At 55.2% G+C, this 20,048-nt stretch overlaps 2 protein-coding genes across 2 annotated transcripts; one reads left to right on the plus strand and one right to left on the minus strand.

Annotated features, from left to right (window-relative positions):
• The first annotated feature begins 1,561 nt into the window (after window positions 1-1,561).
• On the plus strand, window positions 1,562-10,491 carry Itpka (inositol-trisphosphate 3-kinase A). The gene is made up of 7 exons (XM_036186500.1): window positions 1,562-2,160; window positions 8,378-8,474; window positions 8,551-8,767; window positions 8,889-9,093; window positions 9,322-9,423; window positions 9,712-9,783; window positions 9,906-10,491. The coding sequence occupies exons 1-7, from the start codon at window positions 1,678-1,680 to the stop codon at window positions 10,107-10,109; spliced, it is 1,380 nt and encodes a 459-aa protein (XP_036042393.1). The 5' UTR covers window positions 1,562-1,677; the 3' UTR covers window positions 10,110-10,491.
• A 102-nt stretch (window positions 10,492-10,593) lies between these two features.
• Ltk (leukocyte receptor tyrosine kinase) lies at window positions 10,594-19,395 on the minus strand. Its single transcript, XM_036183257.1, is given in 23 exon segments — window positions 10,594-11,170; window positions 11,282-11,372; window positions 11,446-11,580; window positions 11,708-11,809; window positions 11,902-11,995; window positions 12,145-12,241; window positions 12,325-12,454; window positions 12,637-12,701; window positions 12,824-12,887; window positions 13,367-13,559; window positions 13,836-13,931; window positions 14,496-14,648; window positions 15,240-15,331; window positions 16,356-16,389; window positions 17,060-17,206; window positions 17,209-17,235; window positions 17,309-17,431; window positions 17,434-17,455; window positions 17,608-17,915; window positions 17,918-18,021; window positions 18,441-18,576; window positions 18,671-18,814; window positions 19,319-19,395. Coding segments are annotated over 23 exon segments (2,730 nt in total). The 5' UTR covers window positions 19,362-19,395; the 3' UTR covers window positions 10,594-10,840.
• Window positions 19,396-20,048: the final 653 nt, after the last annotated feature.

A 20,048-nucleotide genomic window follows, 5' to 3' on the forward strand; every position in this document is an offset into this window, starting at 1 on the left:
TCTTCTGTGTCAGGTCCCAGTCTACCCTCTGAGGACTGCACCTCTGAATTCCCTGCCACAAGCTGGCATAGCTCTAGGCCTTACAGCCCAAACATCCAGACCCTACTCTACCTGCCCCCAGAGGTGTCCGGATCCTCCATGGAAGGGCAAGTACTCAAACTTGTCTTTTCTCTTGTTCCCTACACACACACACACACACACCCTCTTGTTCTTCCTTTGGCAGTCCCCTGGGATTCTTTTTTCTTTGCCAAAGATTCTCATTCTCCCTCTGAACACTAATTTCCCCTCTCCCTCGCCCATTTTAAACTCTGGCTGAAGAGAGGAAAAGAAGGCACATACATACTCCCGAGGCCTTTGTCAGCCTTGGAGGCAATTCTCCTGGAGATGCACCAGCAATCCCAGGCTCTAAGTGTCCAGTGAGGGTACCCTCAATCTTCTGGCATTTGGGGGAAGGCAGAAAATTCTGGCTTCTGCTCACAGTGGCCTTGCAGCTCCGCAGAACACCAGCATGCAAAACCCACAGACTTATCCAGAGATGACAAGGACTTTGCCGTGTCTGAACTTCTCTGTCACTCTCTCCCCAGTTGCGCGGCCGCAACTCAAGGCAGGTGAGGTTGTCGTCTGTTTACAAATAGGGACGAAAAGGGTGCCTAAATTTCCATCTAAGAAGTGGTGGGCCTGAGAGACTAGCTATCCACTACAACATTAGAGCATCACACCTTTTTCCCCTTTCTTTTCGTGTTGGGCATAGAATCCAGCATTTGCTACATGCTAGGCAATGCTCTACCATTGAGCTACGTATCCAACACCCATCTCTAAATTTTACTCTTACAGCAATCCTAGAAAGTTGACAGCTCCTCTATGAAGGAGAATCAGCGGTTCAGAGAAGCGAAAGGACTCTTTGGAAGCCACAAAGCTCCAAAGGAAGGGGAGGGGGAGGAGGAGGAGAAACCTAGCACCTCCAGCTAGTAGGGGGCTGGAGAGGGCGGGGGGAAATGCCGGCCAGACGTAGCTGGGAGACTAGGAGAGAGTCAGGCTCCGCCTCTTGACCTTGTTCTCTGCCCGCCGGGAAGTGGGGAGCTTCGAGGGATGGGGGCAGGGAGCAGTCTCAGCTCGACCCTGGGCTCAGAATCTCCAGTTGGGCGAATGCCTTGGGGTGTGGCTTCCTTGGATGGTTGATGGCCTTGAACTCTGGATTAAGGGGCCCAGGCCAGAGAAAAGCCCCAGAGACTCAGAAGCCTTTGACCAGGAAGACTGAAACAAGGAAAAGAATACGAGGAAGCGTGTGAAGGAGCAGGCGCAGCTCCTTCCTGTGCAGGTCAAGACCCTCGGATGCATTGAAGGAATCCTTTAAAAACCGGAGAGGGCTTAGGGCTCAGAGGCAGAGCATTCCCTCCCGCCTCCTCGAGGGCAGGTCGAGAGAGATGGTGGAGGCCCGACCCCAGCCTTCCCTGCGACTCTGGGGGAACCGCAGGCCTTCTGCAGTGGCGAGGGCCGCGGGAGGCCCGCGCTTTCTCAGAAAGTGAAAGGAGTGGGCGGGGGGCGCGGCCGGGGCGGGGCCGGGCGGGCGTTGCCGAGGCTCCGCCCCGGGGCAGTCCCAAGCCGCGGGCGCTGAGCGTCTCCAGTCCCCGCCGCGCCGCGGGCTGGTGGGCTCGGCTGCAGCTCCGGTGTTGGGAGATGACCCTGCCCGGGCGCCCGACGGGCATGGCGCGGCCACGGGGCGCGGGACCCTGCAGTCCTGGGCTGGAGCGGGCCCCGCGCCGGAGCGTCGGGGAGCTGCGCCTGCTCTTCGAGGCACGCTGCGCCGCGGTCGCCGCCGCAGCAGCGGCAGGGGATCCCCGGGCCCGCGGGGCCAAACGGCGTGGGGGACAAGTGCCCAACGGGCTCCCGCGGGCTGCCCCTGCCCCAGTGATCCCGCAGCTCACCGTGACAACCGAGGAGGACGTGGCCCCAGCCAGCCCCGGGCCGCCAGAGCGGGAGGGGGACTGGCTCCCGGCCGCTGGCTCGCACCTGCAGCAGCCACGCCGCCTCTCCACCTCGTCCCTCTCCTCCACCGGCTCCTCGTCGATGCTCGAGGACTCGGAGGACGATCTACTGAGCGACAGCGAGAGCCGGAGCCGCGGCAACGTGCAGCTGGAAGCTAGCGAGGACGTGGGGCAGGTACGGGCCGCGGGGGCGGGGCCAGCGGGGGCTGCGCGCGGGGGACTCGGCTCCAGGTTCTGCTGGGACCGGCTCGCGTCCCCCTCAGGGAGTCCAAGCCTCACTGATCTGGAGATACAAGGGGGGCGGAGAGGGACCCCAGGACGACCTCTCGCCTTGGCTCGTTTTCGGGGGCTAGGCAGAAGATTGTGGCTGAGCGCTTGGGCGTCTAAAGGAGGGTGAGGAGGGAACCAGCGGGCATACCTGGGTAACTGTCAGGTCGGGCTGGAGAGAGCAGAGCGGGGTAGCTTTGCCCCGGGAGCCCAGGGAGAGAAAGGGGCGCGTGAGCTCTTGCCTCTTTCTCCTCCCCCTCTCGGTGCCGCGGCCCCACCCCCGCCGTTGCCACGGTTTCCCTCTCCTGAGTGGGAGTGGAGCGGAGCTCCTGGCTCTGCTCCGGAGCCGCTGCCGTCTGCTCCCCGCGTGCGCACGAGGCGTGGACGCGGGAAGGGAGGGGCGCGGAACTGGGAGCTCTGGAACCCAACGGAACCAAGATCCACTTGGTGCGCCCCCCTACCGCTCCTAAGGGTGGGGAGGAAGGGAAACTGAGGCTGACAGAAGACAAGATTAGCTTGTTAGTCTCTGCCTCTAGTAGTGTGGGTATTCCGGAGCCAATTTAGCCTTCAGATAACACCGGCTAGAGTGAAGTGATGTTATTTTTCGTGGTGTGGCCCTCCTTGGACAGCAGGGCCATCCCTCACTTCCCACCCCTGTACTGGAGATTGAACCCAGGGTCTCAAACACGGTGGGCAAACACTCCACCACTGAGCTACATCCCCAGCCCTCTTTTATTCTGAGACAGTCTTACTAAATTGCGAAGTTAGAAAGAAACACAGCAGGTAACCGTTTGAGGCCTTGAACTTGGGATCGCCCCACTTCGGTAATCTCCCTTGTTTTAACCATGGCCGGAGACCTACATTAACTTCCCGAGGACCGTGCAGCGTTGCTCTAGATGCATTTTATGCAGGCGTTTCTCGAGTGGAAAGAGAGACCGGGAACGCCCCACTCTGCTTCAGTACCCTCCAGCCCTGCCCGGAAGGCCGGGTCCTGGCGACTTCGTGTGAGAGTCAGACGCGCACCTGCGTTGCCTAGACGCCTTGAGAAGAGCGCTGAGGTGTGGCCTGGGCCTTCTGAACCCGGCATCCCTGCACACAGGGGTTGGACCGAGGGAGGGGGGCTGTATAACGACTCGAAGTACGGCTGTGACTCAGAGACTTACAATATCCAGAGAGGGGGTGACGCAAAAGAGAAGGGGGGGGCTCACAGCAAGGCTGCCGTCCCTCCTCCCCCTTCCCGTAGCCAGGTGTAGGTGCGGGGGCTCAGTCCCTCTGCGCCCCTCGCCCTGAGTCAGCGTGCCCTCGGGCGGGTGGTCGTTCTTGGGGCGACTCTAGGCTAGGTACTGAGGCGAATGCTGCCGAGGCTCCCCCAAGACTGACTGTGAGCAGTGGGAGGGCCTCTCAGGAGCCTGAGCAGTAGATCGGCCACTCCCTGCTCAAATCTCTGACACCTGAGAGGCGGGTCCCCGGGAAGGGCGCGACCGGTGAGCTTGGAGGACCCGGGCTGGGACGCAGGCACACCCGCTTCCCTGTCCCTCGGGAGAGGACCCATCTAAGCGCTCGGGGAGGGGCTGCGCGGAGGAGGAGGACCCGCAGTCCAAATCTGGGTGCAGTGTAGGTAGCCCAGACAGGAGTCACATCGAGGACTACTAGCTGAAGTTAGCCATCCCCTGCAAGTCTCCATTGTCCTCTCCCACCCTGAGCCTTGGCGTCTCGGGGAGCCTCCAGGAACAGGTCCAGATGGCCTCTCAGGGCCCTTTCAAATTCCCAGGCTGTGTCTTCCAGGCTTTCCCAACCCCCAGCCCGCGGGGCCTCCCCGAAGGCAAACAGCCCCGAGCTGCAGATAAGCCTGGAGCTGTTGACAGAGGTTGCCTGCGTCTGCGTGGAAGGGCCGGGAGCGGACTTTGCCTCACAGCAGGCCCACAGCAGGCCTGCCCAGGCCGCCCTTAAGGGCTTCCCCAGGCAGAGCGGGTCCCACTGACCGTTAGGGATGCACCTGGGGAAAAGATAGTGGCTGCACTCTAGGGCAGCCTCCTAGCCACATCTCACACCCAACCCGAGGCCCTAGGAGGCTCTGCCTGCCTCAGCCAGGCTCTCTGACCTTCCCTTTTACTTCCCAGCGCCTGTACAGCCAGCTCAGAGCAGGGCTTGTAGGGCTGGGCAGCTTTGCTCGCTGCAGCGGCCTCTCCTCTGATGGAAGGAAAATTCAGGAACAGGAAAGCTGAGCGAGCCAAGGGAGAAACCGGAGACCTACTCCAAGGGCCGGTGCCGTGACTCTGAGGCCTTGGCTGTCTCCTCAGACAATTGTGGGGGTGACCCAAGCAGAAGAAAGGGCGTTTGGTTCTTCTGTGGTTTTATTCTCTCAATAACTCAGGCTAGGTAAGGAGACCTGGATGCTGTCCCCTCCTGGACTCAGAACCCCCACACATCATTTTCCACTAATTATAGAGCAGAATTTAGGTTAACAGACTTCCTTTTTAAAAAGCAAATGCCCATGGGAAGGTGAAGTCGTGGGTCACTTATACCTTAGTGCAAATCATTTTGTAAATTTAAATTGCTGGCTCTCCCCACCATCACCACAGGGAGTGCTAGTTTGATAGGACAATTGGAACATGGGGGGGGGGGGGTCGGGCTGGCAGAAGTCACCAGGATTGGTGACTATAGAGCAGCGCTTCTCAACCTTCCTCATGCTTTGATCCTTAAATACAGTTCCTCTTGTTGTGGTGACCCTCAGCCATACAATTATTTTCCTTGCTACTTCATAATTCTAATCTTGCTACTGTTATGAATTGTAATGTAAATATCTATGTTTTCCGATGGTTTTAGGTGACCACTGTGAAAGGTTAGTTCATCCCCCCCCCAAGGGGTCAAGACCCACAGGTTGAGAACCTCTGTTATAGAAGCAGGGAACAGGATGGGAGCTAAAGACAGAGTGAAGGATGCAGTCTGGCTCACTAGGCTGTCTGAGTTGATGGGAGGAACAGACATCCCCAAGGTTTCCAAACAGAGCCTAGACAAGGGAGGATCTGAGACCAGACACAGCAAGTCCCCATCTATGGAGACACACTTTCTGCTCATCTGTAGGGGTGAGAAATTACCAGAGGGTCCTCCTGTGTCATCATCAGGAAGTCCTAGACACAAGGTTCTTGGCCTTTGCACCAAATATCCAGGTAGCCTATGGCTGTGTGTTGGCTGGTAGAAGCAGCCTCTCCATGGAGGAAGCCATGGGCCATATCTTCCCTGCTGTTGTTTATGAGCCAAAATCCTTACCCACCCACCAACCCAAGAATGGTTCTCTAGAACGCTTTCTGGGTACATTTGTTTGTGAGTGCATTATGTTCCCTGCAGGAGAGAGGAGATGGTAGTGGGTTGACTCCCATTGCACTGGCATCAACAGGTTCCATGTTTGACCATATCTGTTATTGGCAAGGGAGCCACAGCTGGTTATAAGAAACCTCAGGAGGCATCTGGGAGGCTCAGCTGAGATCCTGGACGTGAAAGCTCTTTGTGACCTGCACAGAGACTCTGCTGCTCTTTGCTCATCCGAGACTCACAAAAACCAAGGCAGCAAGAGATGTGTTGATACTGTTGATTAACCGATCACCCCAATAGCAGTATATACACTTTTTAAAGATCTATCTCAAATGTTTCTCAGGCTGGCCTCAAACTTCTGGGTTCACACAACCTTCCTTTTTCAGCCTCCCAAGTAACTAGGATCACAGACATATGTGCCCATGTCCAATCATCCCACTTCTAGCAGGCTTCTCTCCCACCTTCAAACCCCTTCACCAAAACCACAAGACTCCAAAGGGAGGGATGGTGTGGTTCCCTCCCCACACGGCCCAGCTGGCCCTCCCACCAGGATGACTGCAGAGCTGGCTGTATCCTGATCAAAGTCATTCTTCCCCACCCCCCCTCCCCCACCTCTTTCTTTCTTTCTTCTTTTCTTTTTCTTTTTGAGACAGGGTTTCTCTGGGTAGCCTTGGCTGTTCTGGAACACACTCTGTAGCCCAGACTGTCCTTGAACACAAAGATCCGCCTGCCTCTGCCTCCTGAGTGCTGGGATTAAAGGTGTGCACCGCCACTTCCCCAAAACTTCTATTCGGCTTCTCAAACCACCCACGCCTTCCACCATTAAACCCATCCTTTGATGAAGACGGTAGTAGGAGGCCTCAGGTCTATGTCAGGGATCAAAACCTTCACAACACCCTGTAACTGTACATTGTGCCACCTTGTAAAAGTAGCCTGTCATGTGGTATCCCATTGAATCCCCAGAAGGGAAATATAAAAACTGCTAGAAGGCCTGGACCATGGTAGGAAGTTGAGCTGATAGAGAGCATAAGCCAGAGCCTGGGAAACAGGGCATGAGGATGCTGACTTCTCTGAGCTTGGATCTCCTTGTGCAATGGGACTGAGAGCAGCTCCTGTTCATGCTGTATGGGCATCATGATCATCGTGATTCTCCAGTTGAATGTGAGAGAAGAGTTTTAGGATGCTTCTGCTAAATACACATACTACATACATCACCCTCCTGGAATTTTACTTGAGGATTTGGGAGGAAGGGAGTTTTATAATAAAACTTGGACTTATTATGCAGCAAAATGCAAACCTTGTATGTATTTAAAGATTTATAAAAGGAGTTTTGAAAGATGTCATGTTTCTAGTGGGCTGCTTCTGGCTACACCCCCAGATCCCTGGGGATTGGACATGTGATCACGCCCTAGTGTGCCATGTTGGGAAAGTGAGAGCAGTGATGACCGTGGGAGGGAGGAGAAGGTGCCTGGTGTGCAGTAGGCAGTCGGTAAATGGTGGCTCGTGTGAGGGCAGCCGCTACATCCTCCCAGAGGGAAACAGGCCCACACAGATGAGAGCCCTGCCTGAACTCACTGAGCTAGAAAGTGGACGAAGCCGGGACTGGAAGCGACTGCTCACTCCCACCCCCACCTCTTCCTCGCAGGCAAGGCTTTTTGGTCAGTAAGCTGCCTCCTCATTTCTTAGCACTCCATTTTGGCAAGGAGGCCGGTTCCCAGGTTCTAGTAATTACAAGACAAGCATCTGTGGGACAAGGCTTCAAACAAGACATACATGAGCAAATCCCTGCCCTGCAAAGAGCCGATACAGGACTGCTGAGTTTGGGGTCGGAGGTAGAATGGTCCAGGGTGTGAGATGCTTTCAGGATTGAGTGGAAGCCAGAGTAATGGCCTTGAGGCCAGAGATAACACCCACAAATACCTCCATTAACCTGCAGTTTTATTTAAGAGGACAGGCCTTCAGCTTTGCATCTCATCTTCAAGCCTTAGGTTTCTCGATCCAGATCACAACCAAGGATGCCTTGGGGTTTTGGCTTTGCCAGCTAGTAAGGAGTACATGAGAGAACAAGGGTGGCTAGAGGGTCCTAAGGACCTGCAAGGCATTCTTTTCGTAAGTCCGGCAGGCTGGCCTCCTTCCCTGGTCCTGTGTAAAGGGTTGATTGTGATTGGTCTGCCTCCCTACATGAGAGAATTAGGTCCCAAGTAAATCCAGTACCTAAATTCGGCCCAATCCTCCCCAGGCCAAGGAATTGGATGAGGAGCGTCAAACTCAAGCTGTGCTCATTTCAACAGTCCAGAAAGAGTCATTGTTTCCCCATCGCACAGACGAAAAACAAAACAAAAAACAATACACAGAAGCATTTTTCTCAGGCCTCCTGAGGCCTTGGTAGAAATGCAGATTTGTAGCTCCCTTGCTAGCTTACTCAAGAGGTCCCTGTAGTAGACCTCAGACTCAGCATCAAGAGTGGCCTGCACATGATTCTGATGATCACGAAGTTAAAAAACCTCACAGAGCAATTCAGTAACCTGCCTACTCAATGGCAGAGCTGGTTTCCGCACTGAGCTTTCTGATACTAAATCTCGGGCTCCTTTCAGACTATTAGAGATGCTAGAATGACCTTGTCTCTGCCTGTCTCAGTACCTGCCACACTGGCTCACAATACATTTGGGGGGCGGGGGTAGGTGGGTGAGTAGTGAATGCTTGGATGAAAGACCTTAACTGCTTCTAGTGGGATGGAGTCAGGTTGAATTCTTACACTAGAGGGGAAGGGCTTACATGTTACAGAGATGCTGACCCGGACTTGTTGCTTTCAGAAAAGCCATTGGCAGAAGATCCGTACCATGGTCAATCTGCCGGTCATAAGTCCTTTCAAAAGGCGCTACTCGTGGGTACAGTTAGCAGGGCACACAGGTGAGCATCAGTGCAGGTGGGTGAGGTGGTTGTGACAGGAAGGAGCTGGGCAGTTCTAACTGGTGCCCTTCTGCAGGGAGTTTCAAAGCTGCAGGCACCAGCGGCCTGATTCTGAAGCGTAGCTCAGAGCCAGAACACTACTGCCTGGTGCGGCTGATGGCGGATGTGCTGCGCGGGTGTGTTCCTGCCTTCCATGGTGTGGTGGAGCGGGATGGTGAAAGCTACTTGCAGCTACAGGACCTGCTCGATGGCTTTGATGGGCCCTGCGTGCTTGACTGCAAGATGGGTGTCAGGTATGCGTCCCCTCTCTTGGTCGGGCAGAATCAGTGGGGGAGCCAAGGAGCTGGGATAAAAGCTCACACGGGGGTCCCTGTATGCACGCTTCGTGCTCTGGCCCCTCCCTGCACCTCACAGAACCTACCTGGAGGAGGAGCTGACCAAAGCCCGGGAGAGGCCCAAGCTGCGGAAGGATATGTACAAGAAGATGCTGGCTGTGGACCCTGAGGCACCTACCGAGGAGGAGCATGCACAGCGCGCCGTCACCAAACCCCGCTACATGCAATGGCGCGAAGGCATCAGCTCCAGCACTACGCTCGGCTTCCGCATCGAGGGCATCAAGGTGAGTCAGGCTGCCCTGGCTTCACTTTTCTTCGGCCCCAACTTCAGTGCTTGCGCGTCCTTCCTTTCCTGACCCCCTGCCTCACCTGCCACCAGGAGACGCCCTCTGGTGGCCATCTCTTGGTTCCCCCGAGGTTAAGGCCCCAGGAAGGTACCACTGCCCTTTGCATGATCCTCTCTCCCCTCAGATGGGCCCGGGTCCCTGACACTCCTTGCCCACCTCCTTCAGAAAGCCGACGGATCATGCAGCACTGACTTCAAAACTACACGAAGCCGAGAGCAGGTGACTCGCGTCTTTGAGGAGTTCATGCAAGGAGATGCTGAAGTGCTGGTGAGAGAGGAGGTTCCCAGAACACTGAGGTTTGGGGGTACCTGTTTACAAGGGTGCCCCCTGGTTATTCTCTTTAACGCCCTTACCCATGCCACCCCACCCCCCACCCCCGGTGGTAGCACTTCCCTTATTGTATTAGAATTGTTTCCTCCTCCCCTGTGTGAGCCACGTTTGGGGGTGTGGGGCGGGTTGTGTCTTCCTCAGCACAGTATTTGGCAAGCTGAAATGCATGGTGCTTCTCAGTGTCCTTCGGTGTGAAATTAATTTGTCCACACTAACCCTAACCAGAGGAGGTATCTGAACCGCCTACAGCAGATCCGGGACACCCTGGAGATCTCGGATTTCTTTAGAAGGCACGAGGTAAGAGGTGGGTGGGCGGGCTCGGGGGGGGGGGGGCTGGGTCTGTGCTTCCCGTGAAAGAGAATGGGAAGGGGGTGCTCTCTGGGAGAAGCAGGTGGCCTGACTGCCATGGGGGTCGGCAGGTGATTGGCAGCTCACTCCTCTTTGTACATGACCATTGCCATCGCGCTGGCGTCTGGCTCATCGATTTTGGCAAGACCACGCCCCTCCCCGATGGCCAGATCCTGGATCATCGGAGGCCCTGGGAGGAGGGCAACCGTGAGGACGGCTATTTGCTGGGGCTGGACAATCTCATTGGCATCTTGGCCAGCCTGGCTGAGAGATGAGGCTGGGCCCTTGTCCCCCCACTTGGGCCGGCTGGTCAGACAGATGTGGACCTGTGGCTGCATCCCCATCATGCATGCCGGCAAGAGACTGGAACCCCGCTGGGCGGGCAGTTCACATGGTCCTGCAGGACCAGGTGCCAACCACTAAGGGGGTATCCTACCAATACCAGGAGCTGGCCTCGAATGACACTAGTTTACAGGAGGGGAAGGAAACAATGGGCTTCTCCCTCAGCCCAGCTCTTCTCAAGTGGCTTTGCACCTCCCTAGAGGGGCCAGATCCAGAATTTTATTTCCTAAGTGTATAGACTTACTGGTCTACCCTCCTACACTACAGTGGACACCCTTCCTAATAAAACTCAAAGACACAGCTTCTGTGACTCAAGCCCTTCTCTGCTGGTCCTCTCTTCCTTAGTTCCAGACTCTTTCAAGTTCACTCAGAGAAATGGAGACCGAGAAGAGTTTTTTTGTTGTTGTTGTTGTTGTTGTTGTTTAATTATTATTAGAAACATCTGTAGCACTGGGGATGGGCCAGATGAAAGATACTTACAGGAGAGGACAATCTGTGATTCCCACCCGAGTCCTGCAGTGTGTGTGTGTGTGGGCTCTGGTTCCAAAGACAGAGAGTGGCCCCCAAGGGGATTTGGACTGGTTTCTGATGTGGAAAGGCCAGGCTGCCAGGACAGCCCTGACATAGACTGCAGGGGTCAGAGGCTACTGGACCAACAAGCCATCTAGAAGCCTGGGAAGGAACGCAAGGAGAAGCCATTGCTGAAGTCAGCGCCTGAGTCTTCATCCTTGGGGTCCCTTGGGGTCCAAGAGCCATAGGTGGGGTTCCAAATGTTCTGAGGTCAGAAGCATCTGGATTTGAGGGCCTTGAGGCCAGAGGGAAGCCAAGAGCCAAGAAGGCCTCCTCCCCAGCTTTTCAAGTTCTCTGAACTCAGCTCCAGGGCCTGTGGGGATCTAAGACCCTCCAAGGACCTGTTCCCCAGTCCAGAAGCCCATTCCTCCTCTAGAGTGGGCCCTGGTTCCACTGGCAGGGGTGAATTCAGCACATCAGGGTCCTATAACGGGAGAGTGAGGGAACAGGGAACAGGCTTTCTTCCTGTCCTACAGAACCAGACTAGTTGGAGGGGATCAAAGGGAAATTCAAGAGTTGGGGGACAGAAGCACACCTGAGTGCAGTATTGGAGGCGCTCCAAGATGCTGGCAAAGTCAGGGCAAAGCTCAGGTTGATGCTGCCAACACTGGGTCATGATCCTGTACCTAGAGAGAGGCAGGAGTTTATGCCTCCTAAAGTCTTGAGGGACCCCCTCCCTGGACAGCACTGTTAACTCACACTGGCCCAGGGCAGTTCCTAGGAGGGCCCATCCAGCTCCCTGTGACAATGAAGTCTAGGACCTCCTGGTTGGTATGCCCAGGGTAGGGCATATAACCCAGTGAGAAGATCTCCCAGAGCAGTACTCCGAAAGACCTGTACCATAGGTAAGAGGAACAAATGAAACCCATCAAATACAGCCTCCTCTGCTCTCCTATGAGGTGGCCTGAAAGGTTAGGGTTGGCTTCAGGGCAGGGGGGATACAAGAGGGCCATGCTATCACCAGGAGTCTGTTTTGGATGTGAAAATGCCCTCCAGGAGAGCTTCTGGGGGCATCCACTTGACAGGGAGCAAGGCCCGGCCCCCCTTATGGTAATAACTGGCCCTATAGGAAGGAGAGAGAGTGAGTTTTTCAAATGCTGTCAAGCGAGTCTCCTTGGAGAAACAGCTTTCCCCGCTTCCCCAGTTCTTGCTTACTGGTAGATGTCTCTTGCCATTCCAAAGTCTCCGATCTTAGCCACTCGGCCAGGGCCGGTGCAGCTCAGCAGACAGTTACGGGCGGCGATTTCTCCGTAGAAGAGACCAAACAACCACTGTGAGGACTCAGTTGCTCTGGTTCTTTCTCATACATTTCTTTAAAAGTTGGATATTGGGGGCGGGGGTGTTCCTTGAGGGGACAAGTGGGGCTGAGGGTCTCCTGAGTCAGGACTGCTTCCAACCTGTGGATGAAGTGGTTTTCTTCCAGGTAGTGGCAGCCCTGGGCTATATCCTGGGCCAGCTGCAACAGGTCCTGCATGGCAAGAAGTGATGGCTGGCCCTGGATTGGGCAGAAGGTACATAAGTTGATCCTGGTCTTAGGACAAATGGCCAGGGTCTTAGAAGCTCAGAGAAGGGTCTTACTGGGTGTGGTCTGCTATGCCTCAGAAAAGCCTTCATATCCCCACCAGACATCAGCTCCAGCAGAATAAGGCGAGGGGCAGCCTGGAAGCTGAGGCCCACACAGCGAACGATGTTCTGATGGCTGAACTTGCTGGGTGGGAATGGTGTGCATACCCCGTCACCAGTGGAGAGATGAGCATGTTCTAGACCCATTAAACTACAGACGACCTCTGTGCCCTAGAATGCTGCCTCTCAGCCCTAAAGAGAGGAGAGGCCATTCCTGTAGGCAGGTCCTGCCTCCCACCACACCCTCTTGCCTGCCCTCAGGGGCACCTGATGATGAGAGCCTCCATGAGAAAGTCCAGCTCATCCTGACGGGAGCAGAGCTCTGGCAGCGTCTGGGAAGGGGAAGTAGAACATTCCTGAGCTTTGGCTGGGTGCTTTAGGAGGGTGATTAACAAGGGCTCCAGTCCATCCCTCCATGGTGTCTACCCCAACCAGAAGCCCTACCCCTTCTCACCTTGATAGCCACCTGCAGGGGGCTGGAGTTCCCAGGAAGACCAAAGGCACCATGGCCAAGGGCTCTAGAAGAAAACAAGTTGGAAGAGAGTGGGTGGTACAGACAAGGTCTATAGAGGGAGTAGTACCCCTTCATCTCTTCAGTTCCCACGCCCTGTGTCCAGATGACCCTAGCTGAGCTCTCTGGGTCATGGATGTTCTCAGGCACAAGCTTGCAAAGGTAATGCTGACACACAGAAGAAAGGGCAGGTAAGGGCAGGTGGGGCTCGAGTCAGGATGCTAATGTGGGATAAGGCCTCTCCTCATGCTAACGCAGACCCTCCTGGAAAATGGCATCCTGCAGGTTCCAGACAGCCAGGTTCCGTTCCCAGGTCTCTGAACCCCAGAACAAAGGCAAAAGCTGACCCTTTACATGTTACCTTGCCTTTTGGAGCTTGTGGGGTTTCCATCTCCTCTGTGTAAGGGATTTGAGTTGCATGCTCTCTGGGATTCATAACACACCATGACAGGAAGAAGGGTGGAGAAGGGGGTCAGGGTTCGTCACCTGAGTAGAGTGACGTTGGCTGGGGACACCTCAGTGAGCCCTGGGGGCAGAGGCCAGGATGGGGCAGGGCTGAGTCCCACCTGGCAGTAATAGGGGTCAGGGGCTGTCCTGATGGCAGAGGTTCGAAGCTTGCTCAGCTTGAGCTCAGGGCCTGGCAGCCTGGTCCCCCACAGGCTCTGCCACTTCTGATTCACTGGGGGTAAGAAGATCAGAGCCATCCCCTCTGTCTGCACCCACTTGGCCCCCTCTGCTTCCCCACGCCCAGAACACCTTACTAAAAGTCTTCAAATACACGTTTTCCCCATGACTCCCCAGCTTCTACTCCTAAAAGTCTGGGGGAGTCTCTCATTTTCTGTGGGAGGAAGCACCCTGAAGTCAGCTACACTTGCTCTGGAACCACAAAGAAACCCATCACAGCCTAGCAGAGAAGGGCCAGCCTGCACCAGCCATGCCTGCTAGAGGCCCATACCTAGAATTAGGACTCCACACATCATAAGGAGACTCAGTGTCAAGGCTGCCACTATGGCTTCCATCAGAAGCACAGGGCTTGTGGTGGTTGGCAGGTCTAGGGAGAAACACAGTCATCTCCAGCAGGCAGCAGGAGGTTCCGTGGTCCCTCTACCCTCAAGTGTTTTTTTAAATTTGTTTTGTGGGGGGTTTTGTTTGTTTGTTTTTGAGGCAGGGTCTCCCAGTGTGATGCAGGCTAGCCTCAGACTCTGAATTCTGCTTTAGCCTACCCACTGCTGGGATTACAGATGTGTGCTACCATGTCTGAGTACCCTTAAATCTTACCCATGCTTCAAGACTCAGCTCAGTGTTTACTTTTCCATGATGCCACCTACCTAGACAAAAGCAACTCTCCCTCCTGAGAGCCCCTTAACTCTTTGATACCTTCCATAGCAACTGCCGTTTTTAGATACAGATTCATATCTAAATATCCATCTTGCCTCCTACACTGGCCTACATGTTCTTGACAGCGGGATGTGCCCTGATGCATTTCCAACCCTCCACCCTGCACTCCACACAGTGCCTGGCACACAACAGGCCTTTACATTGTCTTTCCCAGTGCCCCACTGCTCCTACCAGCCTGTGACCCAGCAGACAGACTGAGGGCAAAGACAAGACATACCCATGCAAGTGATATTATCCACAGCCATCTCCATGCCCTCTGGACAGAGGCATTCAGCCATCTGGAGCTCTGCCTGCCACTGGCAGTCTTTGAAAGAGCAGTGACTGCAGTTGGAATGCTTTTGGATCTCCACCTCCCCATGGCCCTCTGTGACTGTGAGGGAAAGTGTAGATATGGTGGGGTGGGGTGGGGATGGGACATACGGGACCTTCTAGCCACTTGGTTAATTCTTGCTCAGGAGTTTAGGGTAAGCAGCAGTACCAACCACACCAACACATAGGGTGATGGCAGAGCCTGGGGACTTTTTTTTTCTTCCATTGATTGATTTTATTCAGGGACAGAGAGAGGCATGCATACACATGCTTGTGGATGTCAAAATTCAGTTTTCTCCTTCCATCATGGAATTTGAGCAACAAACTCAGGTCATCAGGCTTATGAGGCAAGGGTTTTAGCAGCTGAGCCATCTTGGTGGCCCAGCCTAGAGGACCTCAGTCAAGCCTGTACATTACATCTTCTGGAACCTTTCAGGCCTGAGGTGTTGGGAAAGAATTCATAGTAAGGATACTTGACTAGCAGTCTACGGTACCTGTCCTAGAGTCACAGCTCACAGATACTTCTCAAATGTTCCTGTGCCATTTATGAACTGGGTATCTCAGCTCAGAGCAGATGGTGCCTATGGTTGTGGGTCCAGGGATCGAGGAGGATGGCTGGCCAGGATGAGAGGTGGGGGGTTGGGGCAAATACCTGCTAAAGGCTACAGGTAGAGCTCACTGCTGGGGTGAACACAGGACATGCCATCTTCCCCATCGGCCCAGAGGATGTCAGACTCTGGAGTGACAGTGGTTTAACTACAAAAGGGGGTGAGGGCAGAGGGGGCACACAGCTGCCTTGCAGTTGGGAAGCTGGTTTATGAACAGCAGGACAGCTAAGGTCTCCCATTGTAAATCCTGTATGGTCTTCTCTACAACCACACTGCCTTACATGTGCTGAGGGGCTACAGAAGCCAGGTCTGGCTCTTCTGCTGAAACCGAAAGACCCGGCATAGCCTGGCTGGGACACCCTTTGAGTGAGCCCTACAGACCCACATCTCAGCTGGGAAGTTCAGCCCACAAATTCCATTTCTGTGTGAACAAAGACATGTGTTGTAAAGAATTTATGAACTGACCAGGGGTTCCACTTCTTTACATCAGTGTCCCCAAAGTCTGGGCCATTAGGACCAATTAACAGATGCCCAACACCCTCCCCTGGAGTCATAGATTCTGGAGACTGGCCGTGCATTTCTCTTTAAAATTAACCATGGTAATTAATTTTTAATTAAAAAATAAAAGTGGTGTATTTATTGTATACAATATGATACTTTGAAATGTGCATCATTGTACAAGCACTTAAGCCAGTCAACATATGTACCATTTCTTGTTTATAGTAAGAATAACTCAAATCTACTCTCAGCCACTTTGTTACTGGAACTAGAGAGGTAGCCTAGTGGTAGAGCTCTTCTCTAACATTCCAAGGCCCTGGGTGTGATCCACAGGCTGTGTTTTATCCCCTACACTGGCTGTGTTTTATCCCCTACACTGACAACCAAAAACATTGTTATTAATTGTGGTCGCCATATTTTAATGTTTGACCATCATCATCCCAGCTTCCAACCTGAATTTGTATTTCTTTTTTCTTTTTTCTTTCTTTCTTTTTTTTTTTTTTTGATTTTTCGAGACAAGGTTTCTCTGTAGCTTTGGAGCCTGTCCTGGACTAGCTCTGTAGACCAGGCTGGCCTCGAACTCACAGAGATCTGCCTGCCTCTGCCTCCCGAGTGGTGGGATTACAGGCATGCGCCACCGCCCAGCTTCTTCTTCTTCTTCTTCTCCTCCTTCTCCTCCTCCTCCTCCTCCTCCTCCTCCTCCTCCTCCTCCTCCTCCTCCTCCTCCTCCTCCTCCTCCTTCTTTTCTTTATTATGTATACAATGTTCTGTCTGCACAGCCAGAAGAGGGCGCCAGATCTCATTACAGATGGTTGTGAGCCACCATGTGGTTGCTGGGAATTGAACTCAGGACTTCTGGAAGAGCAGCCAGGGCTCTTAACCTCTCAGCCATCTCTCCAGCTTCCTGAATTTGTATTTCTAACAACGTCTGTGATAACCACAGTTTGAGAACTGCCGAATTAACCCGTCTTTGCCCTCCCCTTCCCAGCTCAGCTTGATTTTTGGCAGAGTAAGGATTTGGTTTGATTTGCAGTTGATGTGAGCTTTTTGTTTTTAAGTCAGGATTTCGCTGTGGGACCCTGGCTGGCCTGGAATTTACAGAGATCTGTTTCTGCTTCCCAAGTACTAGGATTAAAGGAATGTGCCACCAAGCCTGGCTAATTTGGCCCTTTGTAAAAGACAAAACTCTCTGTTGCTACTTAGTTTGAAATCCTTCTGCCTCCACCACGCACGGGCGGGAGTGTGCCACCACGCCCAGGTCTAACCTTTCTAAGAGCACCTACTGAGGCTTGGCGCGGGGGAGAGTGGAGCATTCCCCATCCATCCTCTGGAAAGCTCAGGCCAGGTTCTTAGGCTCTACCCGCACATCACCCATCTACCCCGGTAGCCGAGCAGGCCCCGCCGCCGCCCCCGAAGCCTCCAGCCGCGGCCCAGCGGAGCGTGGCCCAGGCCTCTGCGCAACCCTCGCCGCCCTCGGCCCCTTCCCGCAGTGAGCGTCCGGCCTGCGGAGAGGGGCCGGCGACGTCCAGCCGCCTCCTCCACCTGCGAAGCGGCAGCGGCCGGCTAGCAGCGGTGGGGCAGCGGCCAGCCGCTCCCCGCCGCCCCGCGCGCTCACCTGCCGCGCCTCCTCTCCCGCTGCTCCCAGGCGCGGCCGCTGGGTTCTCCAGTTTCTAGGGGGCCGCCTGAGTCCGGCCTCGGTCGGGTCGCCTCCAGTAGCCCCTCCCGCCGCCACCAGCAGCGGCTCTGGCTCCCCCGCGGGCAGCTACGGGGTCAGTGGCCGGTCAAGGGCCGCACCCACGGACCGAGGGACACCCCCCCCAAGGAACCCAGATAGAGAGAGGAGCCTGGGATCCTAACGCCCAGCTAGGGGTCGAGGCGACCAGCACCCTCCCCACCCCCCCCCCGTGCACCTACCCGGAGGAGGTAGGTGCCACCCCCGCCACCCCCGCCCCCGCCGGCCCAGCGTCTCCAGCCTGGGACCCTTACGGTCCCATCCGTTGCCGCATGCTCTCCAGTGGCCCAAGACTCTCCCAGACAGACGAGCTGGCTCTCAGGGCTCCCCTGAGCCGCACCAAGATGGAAATCTCCGGGGCCAGGGACCCCTCCTCCCCGTACCGCTGTCCAGGCAACAAGGACGCCTTCCCCAGCTCTCCGCCGGGGCGCATCTTTCCCACTGGCTCCGCTGACTCCGGGACAGGCGTCCTCGCCCTGCTGCCCCACAACGGATCCCCGCGACTGAGGAAGAAGACCGCCGGGAGGAAGATGCCGTGCGCGGGTGACAGGTGGTTTCTGGAGCCTTTGCCGCCCGCGGCTCCGTAGGCGGAGATCCTGCGCGAAGAGGACGCAGCCTGGGCCAGGCTGCGGCGCGAGGTCGGAAACTCGCGGTCTTGAAACAGCTAAGTAAGTGGCTTCGTGCGGCCGACTGTGAAGGGATGGGCAGACTGGGTTTGCAGTTAGGTTCCACGCCTATTTCAGGAGTGTTAATGGAGGGAAAGGGTCGAGCCCCATTTGGAGACACTGCTGATTAGGCGGCCGTCCTGTCGATGGTAACAAGATCCCTGCTACCCGCTAATTCGGTTCCCGTTGCTACACTTCTCGCTGGAAGGGCAAGCAAGCCATCGAAGTGACTGACACTAGGCATCGCCACGGAATACTTTAAGACAAAACGTGATGGTGCTCTGGGTCCTGCTTCCCCGGACTGTAGAACCTTAGGCTAGCAGGGATTGCCATCCTTGCCAGGCACTTACAGATCCTGGCCGGTGTCTGGCGCCCGCCACAGCTGCACGCCTTTCAGCGGCCCAGCAGCTCCCACTGTCACCGCCACGCTGCCTCCCGTGTATGCCCCGTCGCACTGTGTGCTGAACACCCAAGGCCCCCGTGTGCCTAGGTGCAACGGAGAAGGAAAGAGTGGAGTTCCTGTCCAGACTTAGGAATCTGGTGATGGTGAGCGAAGAAAAGGGAGGAGCCTGAAGCTCACCTAGAGGATTTGGGAGGAAAGCTGGCTCCAATCTACTGGGCGTGGGGGTGACTTTCTGCTCCTGGGAATTGGAGACTAGCACGGGCAAAGGCGAGGATGTTAGAAAAGGTGCCTGGGACTCAGAATTGGAGCAAAGACTAGTTCCTGAAAGGTGACAGGGAGGAAGAGAGGTTAGAAGGAGGTGCAGAATGTGGAGAGACATAAGAGATTGACGGCCGCTCAACAGTATCCTGCTTGCAGCCACACCCCTAATGCCACCCAGCTGGCACACACCAGAGCCTGAAGCCAGAGACCTACCACCCAACCCGGTCGCCTGAGCCCCGCAAGGTGTCTGCATATACCAGATTCTCCATTCCAGAGTTCTTACTGAGTGACTTGGGGGCTGAACCGCGCCTAGTGGTATCGCACCCCCACCCCTTTCCTCCATTTAGACTGGTGTCCTTACTCCCAGGTAGTGCCAAGGGCCCACCTGATTCTTAGATTTGTAAGCGCTCCGCGCTTCTCTGGTTGCACTCTAAGGCACAGACTAGAGAGCTTTGGTTCGAGGCCGCCTTAGAAGGAGCCATAGAGACCTGGTCTGTCTCTAACGCAGCCCTAAATCTAGGTGTGTCTGGTTGGCTGGTACCCTGACCACCAGACAGTACTCACCGGCAGCTCCCAGCCACAGCAGCAGCCGGCAGGAGCAGCCCATCGTCGACTCGGGAATTCCAGCTAAGGATGTTGTCTTAGAGCCATCCCCTACCCTGCGAACCTGACTACGCCCACATGTGGGGTGGGGAGCCAGAGAAGGAAAGGGCGGGGCATGTGGGCAGTGAGGTCCCCACGCTTCCGGGAGGAGCTTTGCTCCCACCTAGGGGCTCTCAGTAACGAGCCACTGGCTCGTCCTCTGGCCACCCTAACTATTAGGGTGAGTTCGTGGTAGGAGTCAAAACTGGACCTATTCTATTCCTTTGGGATAGCAGCCTGGATGGCAGCTAGCCACATGCTAGGCAGTGGCTTCTGTGGTTTTCAGGATAGGAACAGAGTGAATGGCTTTATTGGTGGCAGTGTTAATGTGTGTGAATCACACATGGGATGTAGAACCAGGTTGGCCTCCAAAGACCCACCTGCCTCTTGAGTGCTGGGCTTCATGGCATATACCACAATGCCTTGCAGGAAGTACTCTTTCAACTGTCCCCAGTAAGGCATCAGTGCCTTTCTGACCATACGGCAGAACACCTCTGACACCTCAGGACATGACTTTCTGGGTTTGTTACACACAGTTCCATTGCCCTGTGCACAACTTGTTACTGCCATGACTGGACAAGGCGTCTGAGAACCCAGGCAGGGTAGCTCAAACGTCTAATCCAGTATCTGCCAGGTGTAGAGAACTCAAAGT

This window comes from Onychomys torridus, chromosome 4, assembly GCF_903995425.1.
Source record: "Onychomys torridus chromosome 4, mOncTor1.1, whole genome shotgun sequence".
NCBI lineage: Eukaryota > Metazoa > Chordata > Mammalia > Rodentia > Cricetidae > Onychomys > Onychomys torridus.

Excerpts from the sequence above, each read along its gene's own strand:
- Itpka (XM_036186500.1), top strand. The coding sequence starts at position 1,678 with ATGACCCTGCCCGGGCGCCCGACGGGCATGGCGCGGCCACGGGGCGCG. Across the intron at positions 8,768-8,888 it reads GACTGCAAGATGGGTGTCAG|AACCTACCTGGAGGAGGAGC; the intron begins GTATGCGTCCCC and ends TGCACCTCACAG. Across the intron at positions 9,094-9,321 it reads TCCGCATCGAGGGCATCAAG|AAAGCCGACGGATCATGCAG; the intron begins GTGAGTCAGGCT and ends CACCTCCTTCAG.